Genomic DNA, 17384 nt, shown 5'->3' on the forward strand with positions numbered 1-17384 from the left:
ACCTTAGGACAGAGGCTGGTGAATATCCTTGGAGGTTCTCCCATTCCTCCTGCAGGACCGTGGTTTCCATCGAGCTTAAAGGAGCTGAAGATGCCCTGGGGAAGTTCTACCATTAGAAACGTCTAGACTGAGGCTCCTGCACCCTAGATTTACTGGCTTATATAAATAAACCTCAGTAACTCAAAGGGAATGAGGTGGAGAGAGAGTCCTCTGTGTGCGTGTGAGCCATACGCACTGAGATGGACCTGAGTCTGTGCTGAGTTACCCGACCTCACGGTGGTAAGCATGCTCCAATTGGCTTCAGTGCCCCCGTGATATTAACAGTAATGTGAGTCCTGGATTCTTGCCCCCGAGGGTTATCTCACCTTCTTCCTCCTGCCCCGTTAAATGGCAATCTCAGATATGGTTAGGTTCAATGGCAATGCCCATTGTGTGGCAGAATAACCTACTGACACTCGCTTGACCAGGATCACATAGCAGTGACTTGCAGAAGGCAGCTGGTGCACATGGCACAGTACCCCAGAAAGGAGTTGGCACTTTTGGGATCACAGGGAAGAAGCTGGGCAAGTAAAGATAATGACCGGGTCAGGATTTTCCATTGGTCGGGCGGACTCGGCGGGAGCGGGCAGGGCCGCCTGTGATCGGCTCCACACCATGATTTTCCATGGGCAGGCCAACTAAGGCTTGCCCTGTGTGGATTGCGAGCGGTGGTGAGCGCTACCTGTGCGGGCGGAGGGAGGAGGGAAAGTCGTTTCCAGCGCTCTTTCACACATGCATGGAGCTGCCTCAGGGAGATTGAAGCTCTTTTTTAAAAAATAAATAAATACAATAAAAATTTAATGAAACATCCGCTTGTGGATGAGGTTTCCTAAAAACGTACAGGCTGCTTGACCTTTTTGCTGCCCAAAAGGTTGGACGGGCAGCGTGAAATTTAGGTTAATTATCTGGCTAATAGGCTTAATAGGCCTATCAATTATTGGCGGGTGCGCAGCCGACTCTGGTGCACGCCCGCCGAATGAAATATCGTGCGACTTCGCGATGACACCTAACATCATCGTGCGTCATATTTCGTTCTGGCATGTCGGACACGCGCTCGCACACCAAATAGAAATTTCTGCCCTGGGTGTTTTTCTGCCAAAATGACTTGACTGGCTTGTCATTGGTTGGGGAGGCAGCATTACTGACATTTAGGTTTTTTTTTTGGGGTTTCATCAGTGAGACAGCCCGATCTGAAACTTTACCGCAGGAGCTTGGTTTCGAAGGGGAGAAGCTATTTGCCTTGCAGCAACTGAGGATCAAGTGGCAGAACCTCCAGAAAGAGATCAGCACCAAGCAGAAGATGTTCAAAAACACATTGGAGCAAAACCAGGAGCAACAGGTAACTGGGTAACTGCTGGAACATATAGCCCCCATCCCACAGTGTGTCGACCTTCACATAAATGAAGTTACATTAATACTGTACAGTGCCTTTCAGAATGCCAGGACATCCCCAAGTGCTTTGCTACAAAGTACTTTGGAAGTGTAGCCGCTGGTGTAATGTAGGAAATCCAGCAGCCAATTTGCGCACAGCAAGCTCCCACAAACAGCAATGTGATAATGACCAGATAATCTTTGATGATTGCGGGATAAGTATTGGCCAGGATACCGGCAGAATGCTCTTGCTCTTCTTCGAAGAGTGCCATGGTACTTTTTGTCTCCAGCTGAGAATGAGTCGTGGGTTAATGTCTCATATGAAAGACGGTGCTTCTGACAGTAGAACACACACTCAGTACTGCACTAAAGGGTCAACCTGGATTATGTGCTCAAGCCTCTAGAGTGGTGTTTGAACCCAGGACCGGACTCGGGCAAGAGTACTATTGACTGACACTTGCAAGCCCTATCTCCAACCCTCTGTCCCTGTGGTCATGGCTTCCTGAAAGGTGTTCAGGATCAGAACCTTTGACCTGACCTTGTCCCAGGGGGCTAGCAATGCCAGCCATTGCTATAAATATCCATTTATGATAGGGATTTGCTAGTGACTAAAACAACACAGTGGCCTGGCTGTTAATTGCACTCACCAATAGACTGCAGGATTGATTGGCCTTTGAATGAATGCAGTCTGTGCCTAACAAGCACTTTTGAAATGATTCTCTCTTTACTGTTAGCAGGTTTATAGTCTGTCCAGTGCAGTGTCAAGTGGTATGGCTTTATTTAAAGGGGAAGCTCAGACATTGGACAAGTCGGTGCAGACAGCCAAATCCCTGTTGACTGGCCTGGGCCAAGCTATAGGAAATGTTTCCCCTCAGGTATAATGCACGCTTCCTTTCTCAATTTTATTTAAGTTTTTGATTGAAGCAGTCAAACAAGCGGGCTCACTTTCCATCTCTGTGAAGGGTAAAGATGCTGAGGAGCAAAGCCTCCCCCTGGAGCAGAAGTTGTATGATGCGGCCTCGGTTACCTCCCACTGGCTGGATGGTGTTGAAGATCACTTATTTGCCAGTGCAAGTTTCCTCCCGGAAAAGGTTGAAGCACACTTGTATCATGACGAGGTAAGAAGCCATCAGTGTCATCCATATTTAATGACGTTAACGTGGAATTGATTCCACCTCACGGTTCGTTATTAAGGATGTATTTGCGGATTGTAGTAGAGGGACCGGAGCTGTGTTTGCATTGAGACTGTTGTACGCCTGAGTGCAGGTGTTAGGGAAAGGTGAAGAGTAAAGACCAAGAATTTCCTCTTAGTCAATCAAGGCAATCTTGTAACTGGGGATAGGTGACCCAGCTTCTCTAGTGTGTGCTGCAGGTCAACTCAACAGTTTGATGCCAACTGCTCTTTTTTTTTTGTTACCTAGGCCCTTGCAAAAGATATCGAGGAAGTGATTGATGAAGTAAACGAGAAGAAGGATGCCTTCTTCCATATTGTCCCGGAGCCCAAAAACCAGGATGTGATTGAGGACGCCCTGAGCTGCCTCCAGGAGAGGCTGAGTGTGCTGGGGTTAACGGTGAAGCAACAGTGTGAGCACATGAAAGACCAATTGCAGCAGCTGATGGAGTACCAAGTAAGTGGTGCTCTGTATTCAGGATTCATTTCGTTTTACTTAACCATACTGGAGGATTAGCATGGAGTCCGGTTAGAGTGCTCACTGCTTGTAGTGCCCCAGCAGATGTACTTTTCCATTTCCAAATTTTAAAAGTATAGAGTATTATATCTGTGAGTGCACATCTGCACAGAGCACTTGCTGCACGTCACCAAGTACTACTCAAAAATTGCAGGATTACTTTTAGTTAACATTTTAGCTCATGATAATATCAAATTAAATAACAAAATGCAAGGCAGTTTGGAACAATTTAAGAAGTGGAGTGGATTGGCAGAGTGGAGTTACCCTGCAGTGCGGTTAAAATATGTAAAATTCGGGGACTAAGGTGTCACCACTGATGGGAGAGAGTAACTACTGTCTGTACTAAGGGAGTAACAGTCTGATCAGTTTACATAGAGAGTCCTTAATGTATAAACGGTCAGAGGATTTTATAATGCTGGAGGTTGATAGGAAGATTTTTAACGTATATAGAAGTTAAATATTAAATTTCTATAATATGTGCTTTGATTGATTAAAATTGTGCTACAATCGTACTTATCTGCCAAATGTTAAATATGTTTGGCAGGTTATAAGAAGAAACCGTCAGAAACAATGGCCTGAATTTTACCTTAGGCAGGTGGGCCTGGGAGCAGCCAGGGAAAGGACCCCAGCTGTAATCGGCCCCCGACCATGATTGCATGCTGGCTGGCCAATTAACCGCCCACCAGCATGAAAGGCCCACTGAAAGGCTGAGCGCTGCCGGTGTTGGGGGGTGGTGGGAGGAGGGCGAACGCTGGGAGGTCAGCGTGGGGAAGCGCACAATGAAAGCTCCCTGAAGGTAGAGAGCTGCCTCACGGAACTGGAAGCATTTAAATGCCAAAAATAAAGATTTTAAAGACTAGGAAAAAATACCTACACATCAGAATCGGCCACCCGAACACATACCAGATGAAAATTCTGTTCACACGTTCTTATTTTAAAAAATTTAATAACAGAAACCTCATCCCCCACCACCCCCCCTCCCCATTCCTCCCACCCGTGGATGGACAGGCAACGAAAAATCACAGCTAATTACTACTTTAATGGCCTTAATAAGCCTCTTAATCATCGGCAGGCGCATGTAAGAGTCGGATGCGCGCCCACTGACCAAAATATTGCGCGAAGTGCACGGTGACTTCGGGACGCTCGCCCGACATCATCAAGTGCTGTTTCACACTCGAGTGGGTTGGGCACACACCCGCACACCGAGCGAAAAATTCTGCCCAGCAAGTGATTCAACGTGGGGCTGAATGATGAAATGTATCTGAAAACTGTTGGTGATTCTTTACCGCTTAGGTCTGGTATGCCTGTATTACTTACACTGTGCTGTGGATAATCAAGACCAAAATGTATATGGAACAACTAAGACCCATAATGGGCACTGCAGGAAAGGCTGTCTTCCAGTGCAGTGTGGCTAAATTATGCCAAGGTCTGGAAACAGCAGTCAGAAGTTGGAGCGCATAGTTTGTGTAGAACAGCAGCATTAATCGAGCACACCTGGCATGGAAGAGCCTTTTCAGCATTTTGCAAGAGGAGGAGGAGGGAAGTGAAGCACCATATGGGAAAAACGGGAGAGAGCTAACAGTATAGTCGAAGGGAGATGGCTGATAAGGGGAGAGGGCTAAGGGGAACTGACATTTCTGCATCTGTTCATGATGCTTTCTTCACGAGAAAATGAGATAAGTGAGGTGTGAGTTGGAACTTCCTGGAGATGCTGGATTATGCTACCTCCACACTAATCAGACAGGTACTCCTTGCTCACAAAGCAGCACTCGTTTGCTTGCATTGTCCTTGCCTGCCTAACTCATACAGTAGAAAGGAGTGCCCAAACTGTGGACCATCTTTGACTCGCAAACCATGACAATCTAACCTTTCAAAACCAGAATATTTAGTTTACACTTAATTCCCACTTTCTGGTTTGTTCTGTTTGAGTTTGTCTACCTGGAGGTTTTGAAAGGACTGTTTGTGGCACTGCAACCTAATTGATGGATAAATCACAAGTCAGAACAAGATATCTTAGCGTCAGCAACCTGGAATATGTACAGCTTTGTGGGAACATAAAAAGGAGAAAAAAACTTGCATCTATATAACACCTTTCATGACCTCAGGACATCTCAAAGTACTTTACTGCCACTGAAGCATTTCTTAAAGTGTAGTCACAGTTGGAGGAAATGCAGCATACAGTAAGATCCCAGAAGCAATGAAATAAATGAATAGATAATCTGTCTTAGTGATGTCGGTTGAGAAATATTTATTGCCCGAGACGTTGGAGAGAGCTCCCGAGCTCTTTGAATAGAGATGTCAGATATTTTACATCCACCTAAGAGAAAGGTGGCACATCCGACACTGCAGCACTCCCTCAGTACTACAATCTGTCTACCTTAGGCTAAATTATGTGCCTGAGACTCAGTGCCTGGAAGGTACTTATGATTGTGTTTGTAGATCAGTTTGATATACAGTACAGTACTTGATGTGCGTCATTGCTTGTATGTCTCATAGTCGAAGTTTGACCCTATCAAAATCTCACTGGTGTTCTCTGCTTGTAGACTGAGTTGAAGCTGTTGATTACCTCCCTGGCTGACAGTAAATACGTGGTCCTACAAAAGCTGGCCGAGGCTTTGGAGCATACTGTCACAGAGCAACTGCAGGTAAAGGTAATTTCTGTTGGATGAAGCTGCCATGTCAGTCATTCCCAGTTCTAAGGGGTAGGATGGAATTCCAAGACAGATATTGGAGGGAAGGGAAGCAACTTCTAAGAAGATTGCTTTTGTCCCTTTGAAGAGTTTGGGAATTTTTGACTTGCCGCTTGGTTCATGATTCTTGTTTTGTTGCTAGTACTTCCACTGGATCTGTTTACTCTAATCCAGTATCCATTTGTCCTTTTTGTATCCATCCTTTCCAAATATCCATTTTCCCTTTTAACTGATGTTATAGTGTCTACCTCACCAGCCCTTTGTAGAACCCTCTGTGTGAAAACATTTTCTCTCGCTTTCCACCTTCATTCTTCCAGTGATAATCTGCAAGATTAACCAACCAGTGAGAAACAGTCTTTCACTCTTTACCCTCTCAAATCCCTTCACCTGACTTTATCTAACCTTATAAAGGGCGGAATCTTCCGCTCTGGGATTAAGTCTTGTGGCGGGGCAGGAAGCCTGAGGGACTCATGCCGCAGAGCGTAAACAGGTAAAGGCACCAAATCGGGCAATGTTCAGCTCATTAATTATGCAGCCGCAAGGTTCACGCCAAATCTCGTGGCGTGTCAGGCAGGAAGTCGGCTGCCTCACCATCATGTCCGGGCGACATATTTAAAAGGCATCTGGACACGTCCCCTCCCCCAGCCCCTTGCAGAGTGGCCCTTTCCCCGGACCCCACCGCCCCCTTGGACCTCATCTCCTGACGCCCCCTTTCTTCATGTGTTCCAACTCCCCCTCCCCCCACCCCCCTCCTTCGTGTGCATGCCATCTGCTGCGTGATAGGCTGCCAGCCTCAGGAGAAGAGGGGTTCCAATGGCAAAAGCCGTGCCCAGTGGCAGGTAAGTGAGAGATCTCCCACACTGGGGGTGCGCGCCCCGTTTACAGACCGGGTAACAGAACGGCCCGATTTCCTACCAGTGGGGCGGAAGAATTCGCAGGGGGTGCAAGATCCCAGCCTGTAGCCCTGGAGCATTCAGGATCTCGACATTCACCAGGGGGAAAGGCGACCCGTCATGAACCCGCCACGAAAGCTCCGAGGGGAAGATTGCAACTTGTTTTCCTGCTGGCGGATTTTCGCCTTCTGGCCTTACTCCAAACCTTCCGATCCCACCCGCCACAATTCCCGCTGACGGCAGGGGACTGGAAGGTTCTACCCAAAGTATTGTGCTATTAAACAACCATAAACATTGGCTGCTGCCCCGCTATTAATGTTCCCTCTGAACTGCGCGGCTACATTTCAATCTAAAATGGACTGCACGGTGCAATAAACAACCGCCATCCCTCCTCAGATACACACAGCCATGCAGCTCTCTGCAATACATCATGCAGAGCAATAAACAGATAGCACACCAAAGGGAACATTGCCTGAAGTTGAAACCTTGGTGCACTTATAGATTAATTATGTTTATCCCTCCATTTCATGGGCATGTGATTAAGTCAGGTTCAATGTACAAGTACTTATGTCATTGCCCAAGACCAAATGACGGTATTATGAACCGAAATACCATTCAAGTCCTCATTTTCCAGAAACACTAATTAGAAAATGCTTAGGTGATATTTTGACAGGAGTATCGAACCTGACAGCGCAGAAGGAGGTTATTCAGCCTGTCATACCCATGCCAGCTCTTTGAAGGAGCTCTCTCATTTTTCCTTTTCAAATACACATTCAGTTCTCTGTTTGGAAGTTACTATTGAATCTGCTTCCACCATCCTTTCAAGCAATGCTTTCTGATCAAAACAATGCATGGAGGATGAGTACACAGGATCATAACCTATCTGCCCAAGCAGTCGAGTAAATTATTAATAAGGCTGATCAAAGTTACACAGAGGTCCAGCCATTAAAGATTGGACCACTTTTCTCTCATTATTTGTATGCTAGTGGAGGATGTAAAAGAGACCTCCCCTTACAATCTTCTCATCTCTCCCAACCTGAGGTGGTGGGGCTATTGTGAGTGTGTCCATGTGTAGGCTGCATTAAGATTTGTTATTTTCATTCACAGGCTATTTTGCAGGCGGAAGATGATCTGAGGGAATTTGAGACGCGAATTGGCCACTTAAAGGAGAGAGGAGAGGAACTGCAACCAGATCAGGCTATTCTGCTGGACCTTTCTAAAGTCCAGGTTTGGAGTCAATTACTGTAGAAATTTCTCGGGGAAAGGTCGCTACCAAGATCAGCTCGACCATTGACTGAAACATCTTTTCTTCACAGAAACAGACACTTTAGTGTGGGGGAGGTGGGGGGAGGGGCTAATTCTGGCCTGTGCTGAATTTGGGGCCCCTTTCAGGAGCTGGTTTTACAGAGCCCCATTTTACTGTTTTCTTCTTAATAGGATTCCATATAGAAATCGTAGTGCCCGAGGTGGGTGTGATGTGTGTGGAGGTGCGGTTGTAAAAGTAATGTAAAAAACAAAAAACTGCGGATGCTGGAAATCCAAAACAAAAACAGAATTACCTGGAAAAAACTCAGGAGGTCTGGCAGCATCGGTGGAGAAGAAAAGGGTCATGAGGACTCGAAACGTCAACTCTTTTCTTCTCCGCCGATGCTGCCAGACCTGCTGAGTTTTTCCGGGTAGTTCTGTTGTTGTTTTGTAAAAGTAATGTGTTGTGTTGGTTGGTTATGTGTTTGGTTATATATGTAATGGGTTGGTTGATAGGTTGGTCTCTGTGATGTATGTGACTGTGGTTAATTTATAATACTGATGCAACATTTGGCTTTGGAAATAACTAACACAGATTAACGTGGATCTCCATGGATGTTAACATGGATCTCCATGGATGTTAATAACAGTATTGTAGGTTAGATAGTGCACTCCTGCAGATCCTGGGTACTGTGTGTGACCCTGCCTGAATGAACTGATAAGGCAAGGTCAGCCCCTTAAGTATCTCCATGGCATTATCGGCAAGTAGCACTACATGGGTCATGAGAGCACGGGTGACTATTAGGCACCAGCAGGCAGAACAGAGTTGCTGGCTATTCTTACGATGTTGGCAATTTTTTTTCAAATCCCTTCTTGGGGGTGGGGAGAAAAGGATTTTTTCAAGAAGTAGCCAAGCAAAGGCAGAGGCAGAAATAAAGAGGGTCACGTGGGGAAAAAATTCAAAAGGTGAAATTGGGCCTCCCCTACAATATTGTTTGTGCCAGTTGCATTCAATAGTGTAGCTGATAGGCAGTCAGTGCAGGAGATCCTGGTGCATTTCATAACGCTTTCCATCCTCTTAAAGGATATGTACGAAGAGTTGACGATGATCATTGGGTCCAGCCGCAGCTCTTTAAACCAGAGCCTGGCACTGAGGAGCCAGTATGAACAAGCCCTGCAGGACCTGGCCGATCTGACTGACACAGGCCAAGAGAAGATGTCGCTGGATAAGAGGATCCTGGTCACCTCCAGGGAAGACGTCAAGAGCCTTCTGGAGAAGCACAAGGTGAGCATGGCACGGAGGATTGTAAGCTGTTGCCTATACCCCGCGGATGTGAGGACTGATGACCAGAGGTACGTTTCGGAGGCACAGCGAGTGCTCCATTTAACCAACCATCAGTAACAGCGTCTTGATCCAAGCATCCAGTTCTCCCTCCCTAACCCACTCCGTCTTGCTACTTCTCTTCCTGCTTTCTTTAACCTGTCTTTTTGAATGTGCTTCCAGCCACCCCCCTCTAATACTGGTCACAGTTTGTTCCTTCCATATGGTGTTAAAGGTGCTAAATTATTGTTATCTGCAAAGTTCTTCAGCTGAAGATTCAAAATGAGTGGAGTAATCACAGTGAAGTCTTTCCTGTAGATTGCTTTCCAAATCAGTCAGGTGTTTGTATTTTTTCACAGGAGTTTTTCCAAGGGTTGGAGTCTCACAAGATCCTTACAGAAACACTTTGTAAAAAAGTAAGCACCTGTATCCACCAAAAAGAAACCAGCTCCCAGCAGGAGCTGATGAGCAAGACCTCGGCCTTACTGAAGAAGGCTCACAAGAGAGGTGTGGAACTAGAAAGCATTTTTGAGGTAAGCTCTTTGACACGGGGTTAGAAATGACAGCGGTTTGTCGAGATTTGCAATGCATCACCCATAAAGGGTAACACAAAAATACCCCATTGGTGCCCATGTTGGTCCCCAACCATATTTTCAGGATTCAGGATAATTGTTAGAAGTGAAGTAATCTCAGTTTGTGACTATCACGCTGTAAAATACAAACACATGAATTAAGAGCAGGAGTAGGCCACTGAAGCCTCTCTGCCATTCAATAAGATCACAGCTTGATCTGATTGTAACCTCAATTCCACATTCTCACCTACCCTTGGTAACTTTTCACCCTGTTGCTTATCAGAAATCTATCTAGCTCTGCCTTAAAGATATATCAAAGACTCTGATTCCACTGTCTTTTGAGGCAGAGTTCCAAAGGCTCACAACCCTCTGAGAGAAAAACCTTTTCCTCATCTCTGCCTTAAATGGACATCTTATTTTTAAACAGTGACCCCTAGTTCTAGATTCTTCCACAAGAGGAGACACCCTCTCCACACTCACCCTGTCAAGAACCCTCAGGATCTTATATGTTTCAATCAAGTTGCCTCTTACTTTTCTAAACTCCAAAGGATATAAGCCTAGCCTGTGCAACTTTTCCTCATTAGACAACCTGCCTATTCCAGGTATTCATCTAGTAAACCTTCTCTGAATTGCCCCAACGCATTTACATCCTTCCTTAAATAAGGAGACCAGTACTGTACACAGTACTCCAGATGTGGTCTCACCAGTGCCCTGCACAACTGAGGCACAACCTCCCTACTTTTGTATTTAATTCCCCTCACAATAAACGATAACATTCTATTAACTTTCCTAATTATTTGCTGATAATCTAATATGCACGTGGAACTAATTCCCAGCCACATGACAGAGAAATGGCCCCCAAGCTGATTTAACCAGTTGTCCTGGGCTAAATGTTTCTATTACAATCTCGCGGGAGTTACGTACAGGCTGTTGTAGCCTGCAGGGTGATTTAATAAAATCTCCCTGCTTTCGGACCTGACTAGAACCTATTTGGGGCTTTTTCAGGCTCTGAAAACATGTGTTGGTTCATGGTGTTGCTTTGTGGCACAGCTTCTGGAAGTTTCTACACTTTGTGAGCCTCCCTGGATTTGCTTTATTTTTCCCCCACTGTGTTGAATTTTTAACTCGTTAGAAATGGCACAGGATGGATAATGAGGACTACGCTGGGTATGTCTCAAAGGAGCAGCCGTGAGATCAGAGACCAGGGGCACTGTCTAGAGTGGGCAAAGTGTGAATGGTTGGGGCGTCTAAGGTACTTAATTAGGTTAAAGGACCTGAGATTTCACATTCTGTGGCAAGTATTGTTTGTCATGGGAATAGGGAAATGTAACCTCTTGTAATTAGTTTCTTATTTCCCTGGATTCTAGTCAATGCTTGCTGTCCAAGCAACAGACAGAGTGTGTGTTAAAGATTGTGTCAGCCAATAGACAAGTTGGTCCAGTTATGTAAGCATTTCACAGTTTCACAGTTTAAGAAATGAACTTATGTTTTAAAGTCCGTGTACAAAGAGAGAGCAAGGGGCTCAAGTGCATGACTCGTTCCCTCTCTGTGTCTGTCAACAGTGAGCTTCTCTTGAGTTTCCCTTCATAGCCTGGGAAACATCTGCTATAGGGCTGGGCTGGACTGCAGAACTGGGATGAAGGGGCCGGAGATCTGGGATAACGGGGCCAGAGACTTGGAATAACAGGGCCGGAGATCCTGAGAAACGGGGCTAGATATCTGGGATAATGGGGCCGGAGATTTAGGGCAGTGGCTACCCTCGATGCTGTGAATAGAGAATTCTCTTCTGTTTTGTAGCTCTCAATAGTCCTGATTTATTTAGTAAATTATCTGTTAGCTTAGAGCCCGTGTCTCATTTTGAGTGCATATTCAGTCTGCTTTTGAGAAGAGAATCACTGATACATTTCTGTAGTCAGTGTATAGAGTGAAAATTATCTGTTTTGATTCCTATGTCTTGAAATAGTTTACCTGAATATTGGGCTAAAGAAGGGCACAGTCCAGTTTGCAGGAGACACAAGGTCCGTTCATGGGATTGACCGGCAGCACTGAACCTAACATAATATCCAACGGGGAAAAAACCTGAAGTTGTCACTTCCTTTCAATAATTCTCAGTCTCCGCTAGCATTTGGAGCCGTGATATCTGAGGTATTCCACTGTGTCTCCTCTTTAGACCTGGACTAATCTGGCGAAGGATTATGAGGCTTTGTACAGGCAGCTGGAAGGGGTGGAGAGCAATATCCCCGGAGCTGGACTCGTGGAGGAATCTGAGGAGCGCCTCACTGAACGGATCACTCTGTATCAGGTTGGTTTGTGTTTCGATTACCGCTCCTTAGGAACGTAGGTACAGGAGGAGGCCATTCAGCATCTCGGGCCTGCTGCGCCATTCAGTTGGACCGTGGCTAATCTGCACTTCAACACCATTTACTCACCTTTGCTCCAAGTCCTTGATCCCCTTGTGTAATAACCTAGCAATCTCAATCTCGAAAGCTCCAACTGGCCTCTGTCATCCACTATCTTCTGGGATCAGAACTACCAAATTTCACTAACCATTTCTAATTTCACTCCTAAATGATCTAGCTCTAATTCTAAGATTATGCCCCCTTGTTCTGAATTCACCCCACCGAAGGAAATAGATTTTGGAACATAAGAAATAGGAGCAGGAGTCGGCCATTCGGTCCTTCGAGCCCACTCCACCACTCAATGAGATTGTGGCTGATCTTCTACTTCAACCCCATTTTCCCACATTATCCCCATGTCCCTTGACGTTTTAACATGTGGAAATCTATCGAACATACTCTTGAACATGTCTTGAACATACTGAGCCACTAAGCCTCCACTGTCCTCTGGGGGAGAGAATTCCAAAGATTCACCACCCTCTGAGTGAAGAAATTTTCTGCGTTTTCTCTGTCTTACCCTAATAAATCTTTTAAAGTTAAGTTTTAAGCACTATGTTCAGATCACCCTTAATTTCCTAAACTGGGGCCTTTAAATTTCTTATTGAGTCTTTTTCCTCATTCTAATATCATCAAACTCTATGTGTAACTGTAAGAATGCTAAAAGGTTCAAGGAAAATTAGTCTTGAAAGGCGTAGGACAGACCTAGTGCTGTGTTTTGCCTGAAAGGCCCAGTATATCAAGCTTTGTCCTTGCTAACTTCCAAGTGAATCAACCACGTAAGCGCTCAATGGCTTTACCAAAACACACAGTACTCCAACTATAACCTATATTGCCATACACTTGCATTTCCAGGGAATTATGGATTTGAATCCTTAGTTATCTCCCTTCATCCACATACTACAGTGTCTTGCCTTTGAATCCTCCCACATTATATTTCACCTGCTACCACCATCTCTAACCCATTTGATTTCCCCCTGAAGTTTGTTGACAGTCCTTCTTGAAGTGTGACCAACACTCTTTCAGCCACATTGCTACGTACTGCCTGAAGTGCGTTTTAAGCTGTTTGCGACAAACCCTGGCCTTTGTAGAGTCCAGTCTGAAGGTGTAAATCAGCATTTCCGATTCCTGCAGTTCAGCGTTCACACTTCTCGTTACAAGTTTAAAAGAAAATTGTCGTACCATTTACAAACACAAATGATGTAAATGGTGCCACACGTGTCTAGTACAAGACTTAATGATGCAATAGTTCATGTTGAATCACAGGACACTTAAAAGTGAGAGTGTTGATAGCGAGAAATAGTTTTCATTGGCATGAAGGTTAAAGCAAAAAACTGCAGATGCTGGAAATCTGAAACAAAAACAAAAATTGCTGGAAAAACTCAGCAGATCTAACAGCATCCGTGAAGAGAGAAACAGAGTTAACGTTTTGAGTCCGTATGACCCTTCTTCAGAGCTAAAGAGGAGTGGAAACATGTTGAAATTTATATTGTTTAAGGGGGTAGGCCAGGGGTAGGTGGGGACAAAGGAGGGATTGATAAAGATGTCATGAACTAAAGGACGAATGGAGTGTTAATGGTAGTGGTTAGTGCTAAAAAACGTGCAAATAGTGGCATAAAGGTAAGAAAGCAGAATGTGATAATAGCAGAACAAGGGTAGCACTGTGTAAAAGAACAACATGGAACAAGTAATGGATGGCCTGGGGTTGGGGGGAGGGGGCGGTGGTAGGGAAAAAAAGGATAGATAATGGGATAGAAGGAAGGTTAAAAATGGGAATAAAACCACAGATAAGTGAGTAAAAATAAAAATAAGTGGGTAAAAAATAATGAATGTGGAAAAAAGGAGATTAAAAAACGGGGTGAGGATGGAGGAGAGTGTTCATGGTCTGAAGTTGTTGAACTCATTATTCAGTCCGGAAGGCTGTAAAGTGCCTAGTCGGAAGATGATGTGCTGTTCCTCCAGTTTGTGTTGAGCTTCATTGGAACATTGCAGCAGGCCAAGGACAGACATGTGGGAATGAGAGTAGGGTGGAGTGTTGAAATGGCGAGCGACAGGAAGGTCTGGGTCATGCTTGTGGACAGACTGAGGGTGTTCCGCAAAGCGGTCACCCAGTCTGCATTTGGTCTCCCCGGTGTAGAGGAGACCACATTGGGAGCAGTGAATGCAGTAGACCAAACTGAAGGAGGTGCAAGTGAAGCACTGCTTCAACTGAAAGGAGCGTTTGGGCCCTTGAATAGTGAGGAGGTAAAGGGGCAGGTGTTACACCTTCACTAGCATGGAGCTGGATTCATTCGTAACTTTCTAAAGATAAATACTTGAAAAGGAAATATTTCAGGGGTGTGGGGAAAGAGCAGGGAGAACTGGGACTAAGTGGGTAGCTCTTTCAAAGAGCCATTATGGACACAGTGGACTGAACAGCCTCCTCCTGTCCTGTATGATACTATGATTTAAAATAAAGGTGAATGCTTGATGGTGGCTGTTTTTCAGATAACAAGTCAATATTTATGGCTTCAAGTTGTGGAGAGAATGGGATGCTGTATAGCTGGACTCTTTGCAGGACTGCTTGGTATTTAGTGCCTGTGCTTAAAGAAAGAGAATGTTTCCTAGGTTTACTATAAGATTTAACAAATACATGTTCTGGCATCTCTCCATTTCAGCGGTTGAAAGGCAGCTTGACTGAGCATCAGCCACAGTTGTACCAAGTGCTGGAAGATGGGAAGAGGCTCCTGATGTCCATCAGTTGTGCAGACCTGGAGGTTCAGATAGCCCAACTGGGTGAGCACTGGCTCTCCAGTACTACCAGAGTGAGCAGGGAGTTACATCGGCTCGAAACTGTCCTCAAACACTGGAACAGGTAAAAGGGAGAATTTTTCCGTGAAACTAAAATGTCGCTCCAGTGCCAAAGGTTCAACCTGTGATGTTTTCTGGAATAAAACGCTTTATAGCATCTTTCATCTCGGGATCTGGGGACTTCAGGATCTCTCAAAGCACTTCACAATCAAGTGCAGTCACTATTGTCATGTAAGAAATGCGACAGCCAATTTGCACACAGCAAACTCCCACAAACAGCAATATGATAGTGACCAGATAGTCTGTTTTTGTGGTGCTTATTGAGGGATAATTATTGGCCAGGGCGCAGTGAATAATGCTCCTGCTCATCTTTGAGCTAAAGCTCTGGGATCTTTTACATCCACGAGAGGACAGGCGAGGCCTCAGCTTCAACCTCTCATCCGAAAGACAACACCTCCAACATTGCTGAACTCCTTCCGTACTGCTTGAAGCAATGACCACCTGACTTAGAGGCAAGGATGCTACCTGCTGAGCCAAACTTGCAGCCATTCATTCAAACCGATGAAGAAAGAGCAGTAAAAATAACCTTTTTACCTCATCACTATGCCCTGGTGGCTTAGGAATGGCTGAACTGTGTCACCTAAGCCAGTCATCCTTCAGGTGTGAGTTTGGAGCGAGAAGCTCAACAGGCTATTCAACTATAGAGTCATCACAACCGTTTCTGATCCTGCCCTCAAATAAAATGCCCAAACGCAAGCTCACTGGATGGTGACCAAGAACAGGCATCCTGGCTCACTGAGGCCAGCCACCAACCCTAATGCCACAGAGGTTAAAGGCTGCCAAGACAGAACCTGTCCCTCAGATAACCTTATCTTCCTTCAGGTACCATGCCCTAAGAGGGCGTGGGCAAACGTGGACTTCCATTGGGGTTATGCTTGGCAAAGTACTGCAGTGATTTGCCGTTGCCTTCTGCCGCATGGCTGACTAGAAAGTCTCCCGCTCTTAGGGTCTGCCAATGCCTGAAAGGATTTGCCAGCTGATAATCTACCTGTTAGGCCATGTTATGAACACGTCTTCTAATGACTAGTGGGACTTTTAAACCCAGAGCTTCCGACCCAGAGGTAGGGACTCTCCCTTTGCGCCACAAGACTTCCCCCTCAGATATAAAGTTGCCTTTTACCAGCCGATTGATAAGGGGCAGTGAAAGTGTTTTTCCTGAAACGAGAGCCACTCCTGCAGAAAGATCCAACTAGTTTATGGAGGCAATTTGCATCATAGGGCAGAATCGCCCGGTCCCGTTGGCAGTGGGCATCATGGTGGGCATGAGTGGACACTGTGGCGAGAAGGCCAGAAATCAGTTTTACACCGTCGTGAAGCCGGCTTGCGATCGTTCGCTCCACCCGTCAATGGCAGGGCTGCGTTTCCCATCTCCATCCGTTGGGAACCTAATTTCAATACTTTAGCATCTCATTACAAGCCCTGCTCACCAGAATCATCTCCCCCACGCTGGATCATCCGATCACGCCAATGTGTTTCACAACTGTACACAAGCAATGTGCACCTGGCGAGCTGTGCTTCGCTTGGGTCTTTGAGTTTTGTTTGTCCACCTTGCTTCGGTCAGCACTCGCAGTCATCAGCGCCAGGCTTCACAGGCAGCACCACATCACTTTTAGCGGGGCTCACGGTCAGTTCTCTACCTACCAGACCATCCACAAGTCGGGGTGACTTTTCAATGGCTGCTGGGCTAGGCCTTGCTTTGGGAAGGGGGAGAAATGGTTTTCGGTAAGGGAAGAGGCTGCAGGGCGAAGTCTCAACCGGGGAAGTGGGATATCCCAAGGTGTGTGTGTGGGGGCTCATGTTGATCTGTGCAAGTGGCCTCAAAATGGCGAGGGCTGAGGAGGCAGTCTCCAGAGGAGATAAGGCCAGATGAAGATGTGAGGGTAAGTGATGATGTCCCTTGAACTGGCAGTGAGTGAGATGCCTGTGAATGTGTCATGGCCTTGTGAGTTTAAAGTGATGAGATGGTTGCCTTACCCTGGTGGCAGGGATGAGATCATTCATCCTCTTTCTGCACTGGATGGCCAACCTCTTGTGTGCAGCATTGGCACTGACCACCACTGCCACTTCCTCCCGAGCCAGAGCGGTGAGATCGCTGGACCTCCTGCAGCCAGAGCGGGAGTGGAAGACATCATGATGGGCCTCCAAAAGGCATTCCAGTGACAGGTCACTGAACTCTTCCCGGCTTTCAGGGCCATGTCTTCACTGGAGCAGTCCTGGGGCTGCAAGCAGTGAGAACTGTGTGAGCGGCTGCAGTTTAGAGATGGCACCTGGAGTGAGGAAACAGTGTGGTGGGCGATTCAGAGGCTGCCCGCCAGAGACAGA

At 46.0% G+C, this 17384-nt stretch overlaps 1 protein-coding gene across 4 annotated transcripts in view; it reads left to right on the forward strand.

Annotated features, from left to right (window-relative positions):
- The window catches only part of LOC121275411 (nesprin-1-like), a 198822-nt gene that overhangs the window by 25039 nt on the left and 156399 nt on the right, over positions 1-17384 (forward strand). For all 4 annotated transcript variants that reach the window (XM_041182983.1, XM_041182984.1, XM_041182985.1 and 1 more), the window contains 10 exons: positions 1216-1378; positions 2145-2285; positions 2373-2528; positions 2832-3038; positions 5642-5743; positions 7789-7908; positions 9011-9211; positions 9607-9780; positions 11990-12121; positions 14870-15066. In XM_041182983.1, the coding sequence (XP_041038917.1) occupies positions 1216-1378; positions 2145-2285; positions 2373-2528; positions 2832-3038; positions 5642-5743; positions 7789-7908; positions 9011-9211; positions 9607-9780; positions 11990-12121; positions 14870-15066 (1593 nt within the window). The remainder of the gene's footprint in view (positions 1-1215; positions 1379-2144; positions 2286-2372; positions 2529-2831; positions 3039-5641; positions 5744-7788; positions 7909-9010; positions 9212-9606; positions 9781-11989; positions 12122-14869; positions 15067-17384) is intronic.

The sequence above is a fragment of the Carcharodon carcharias genome, chromosome 2 (genome assembly GCF_017639515.1).
Source record: "Carcharodon carcharias isolate sCarCar2 chromosome 2, sCarCar2.pri, whole genome shotgun sequence".
Classification (NCBI taxonomy): Eukaryota; Metazoa; Chordata; class Chondrichthyes; order Lamniformes; family Lamnidae; genus Carcharodon; species Carcharodon carcharias.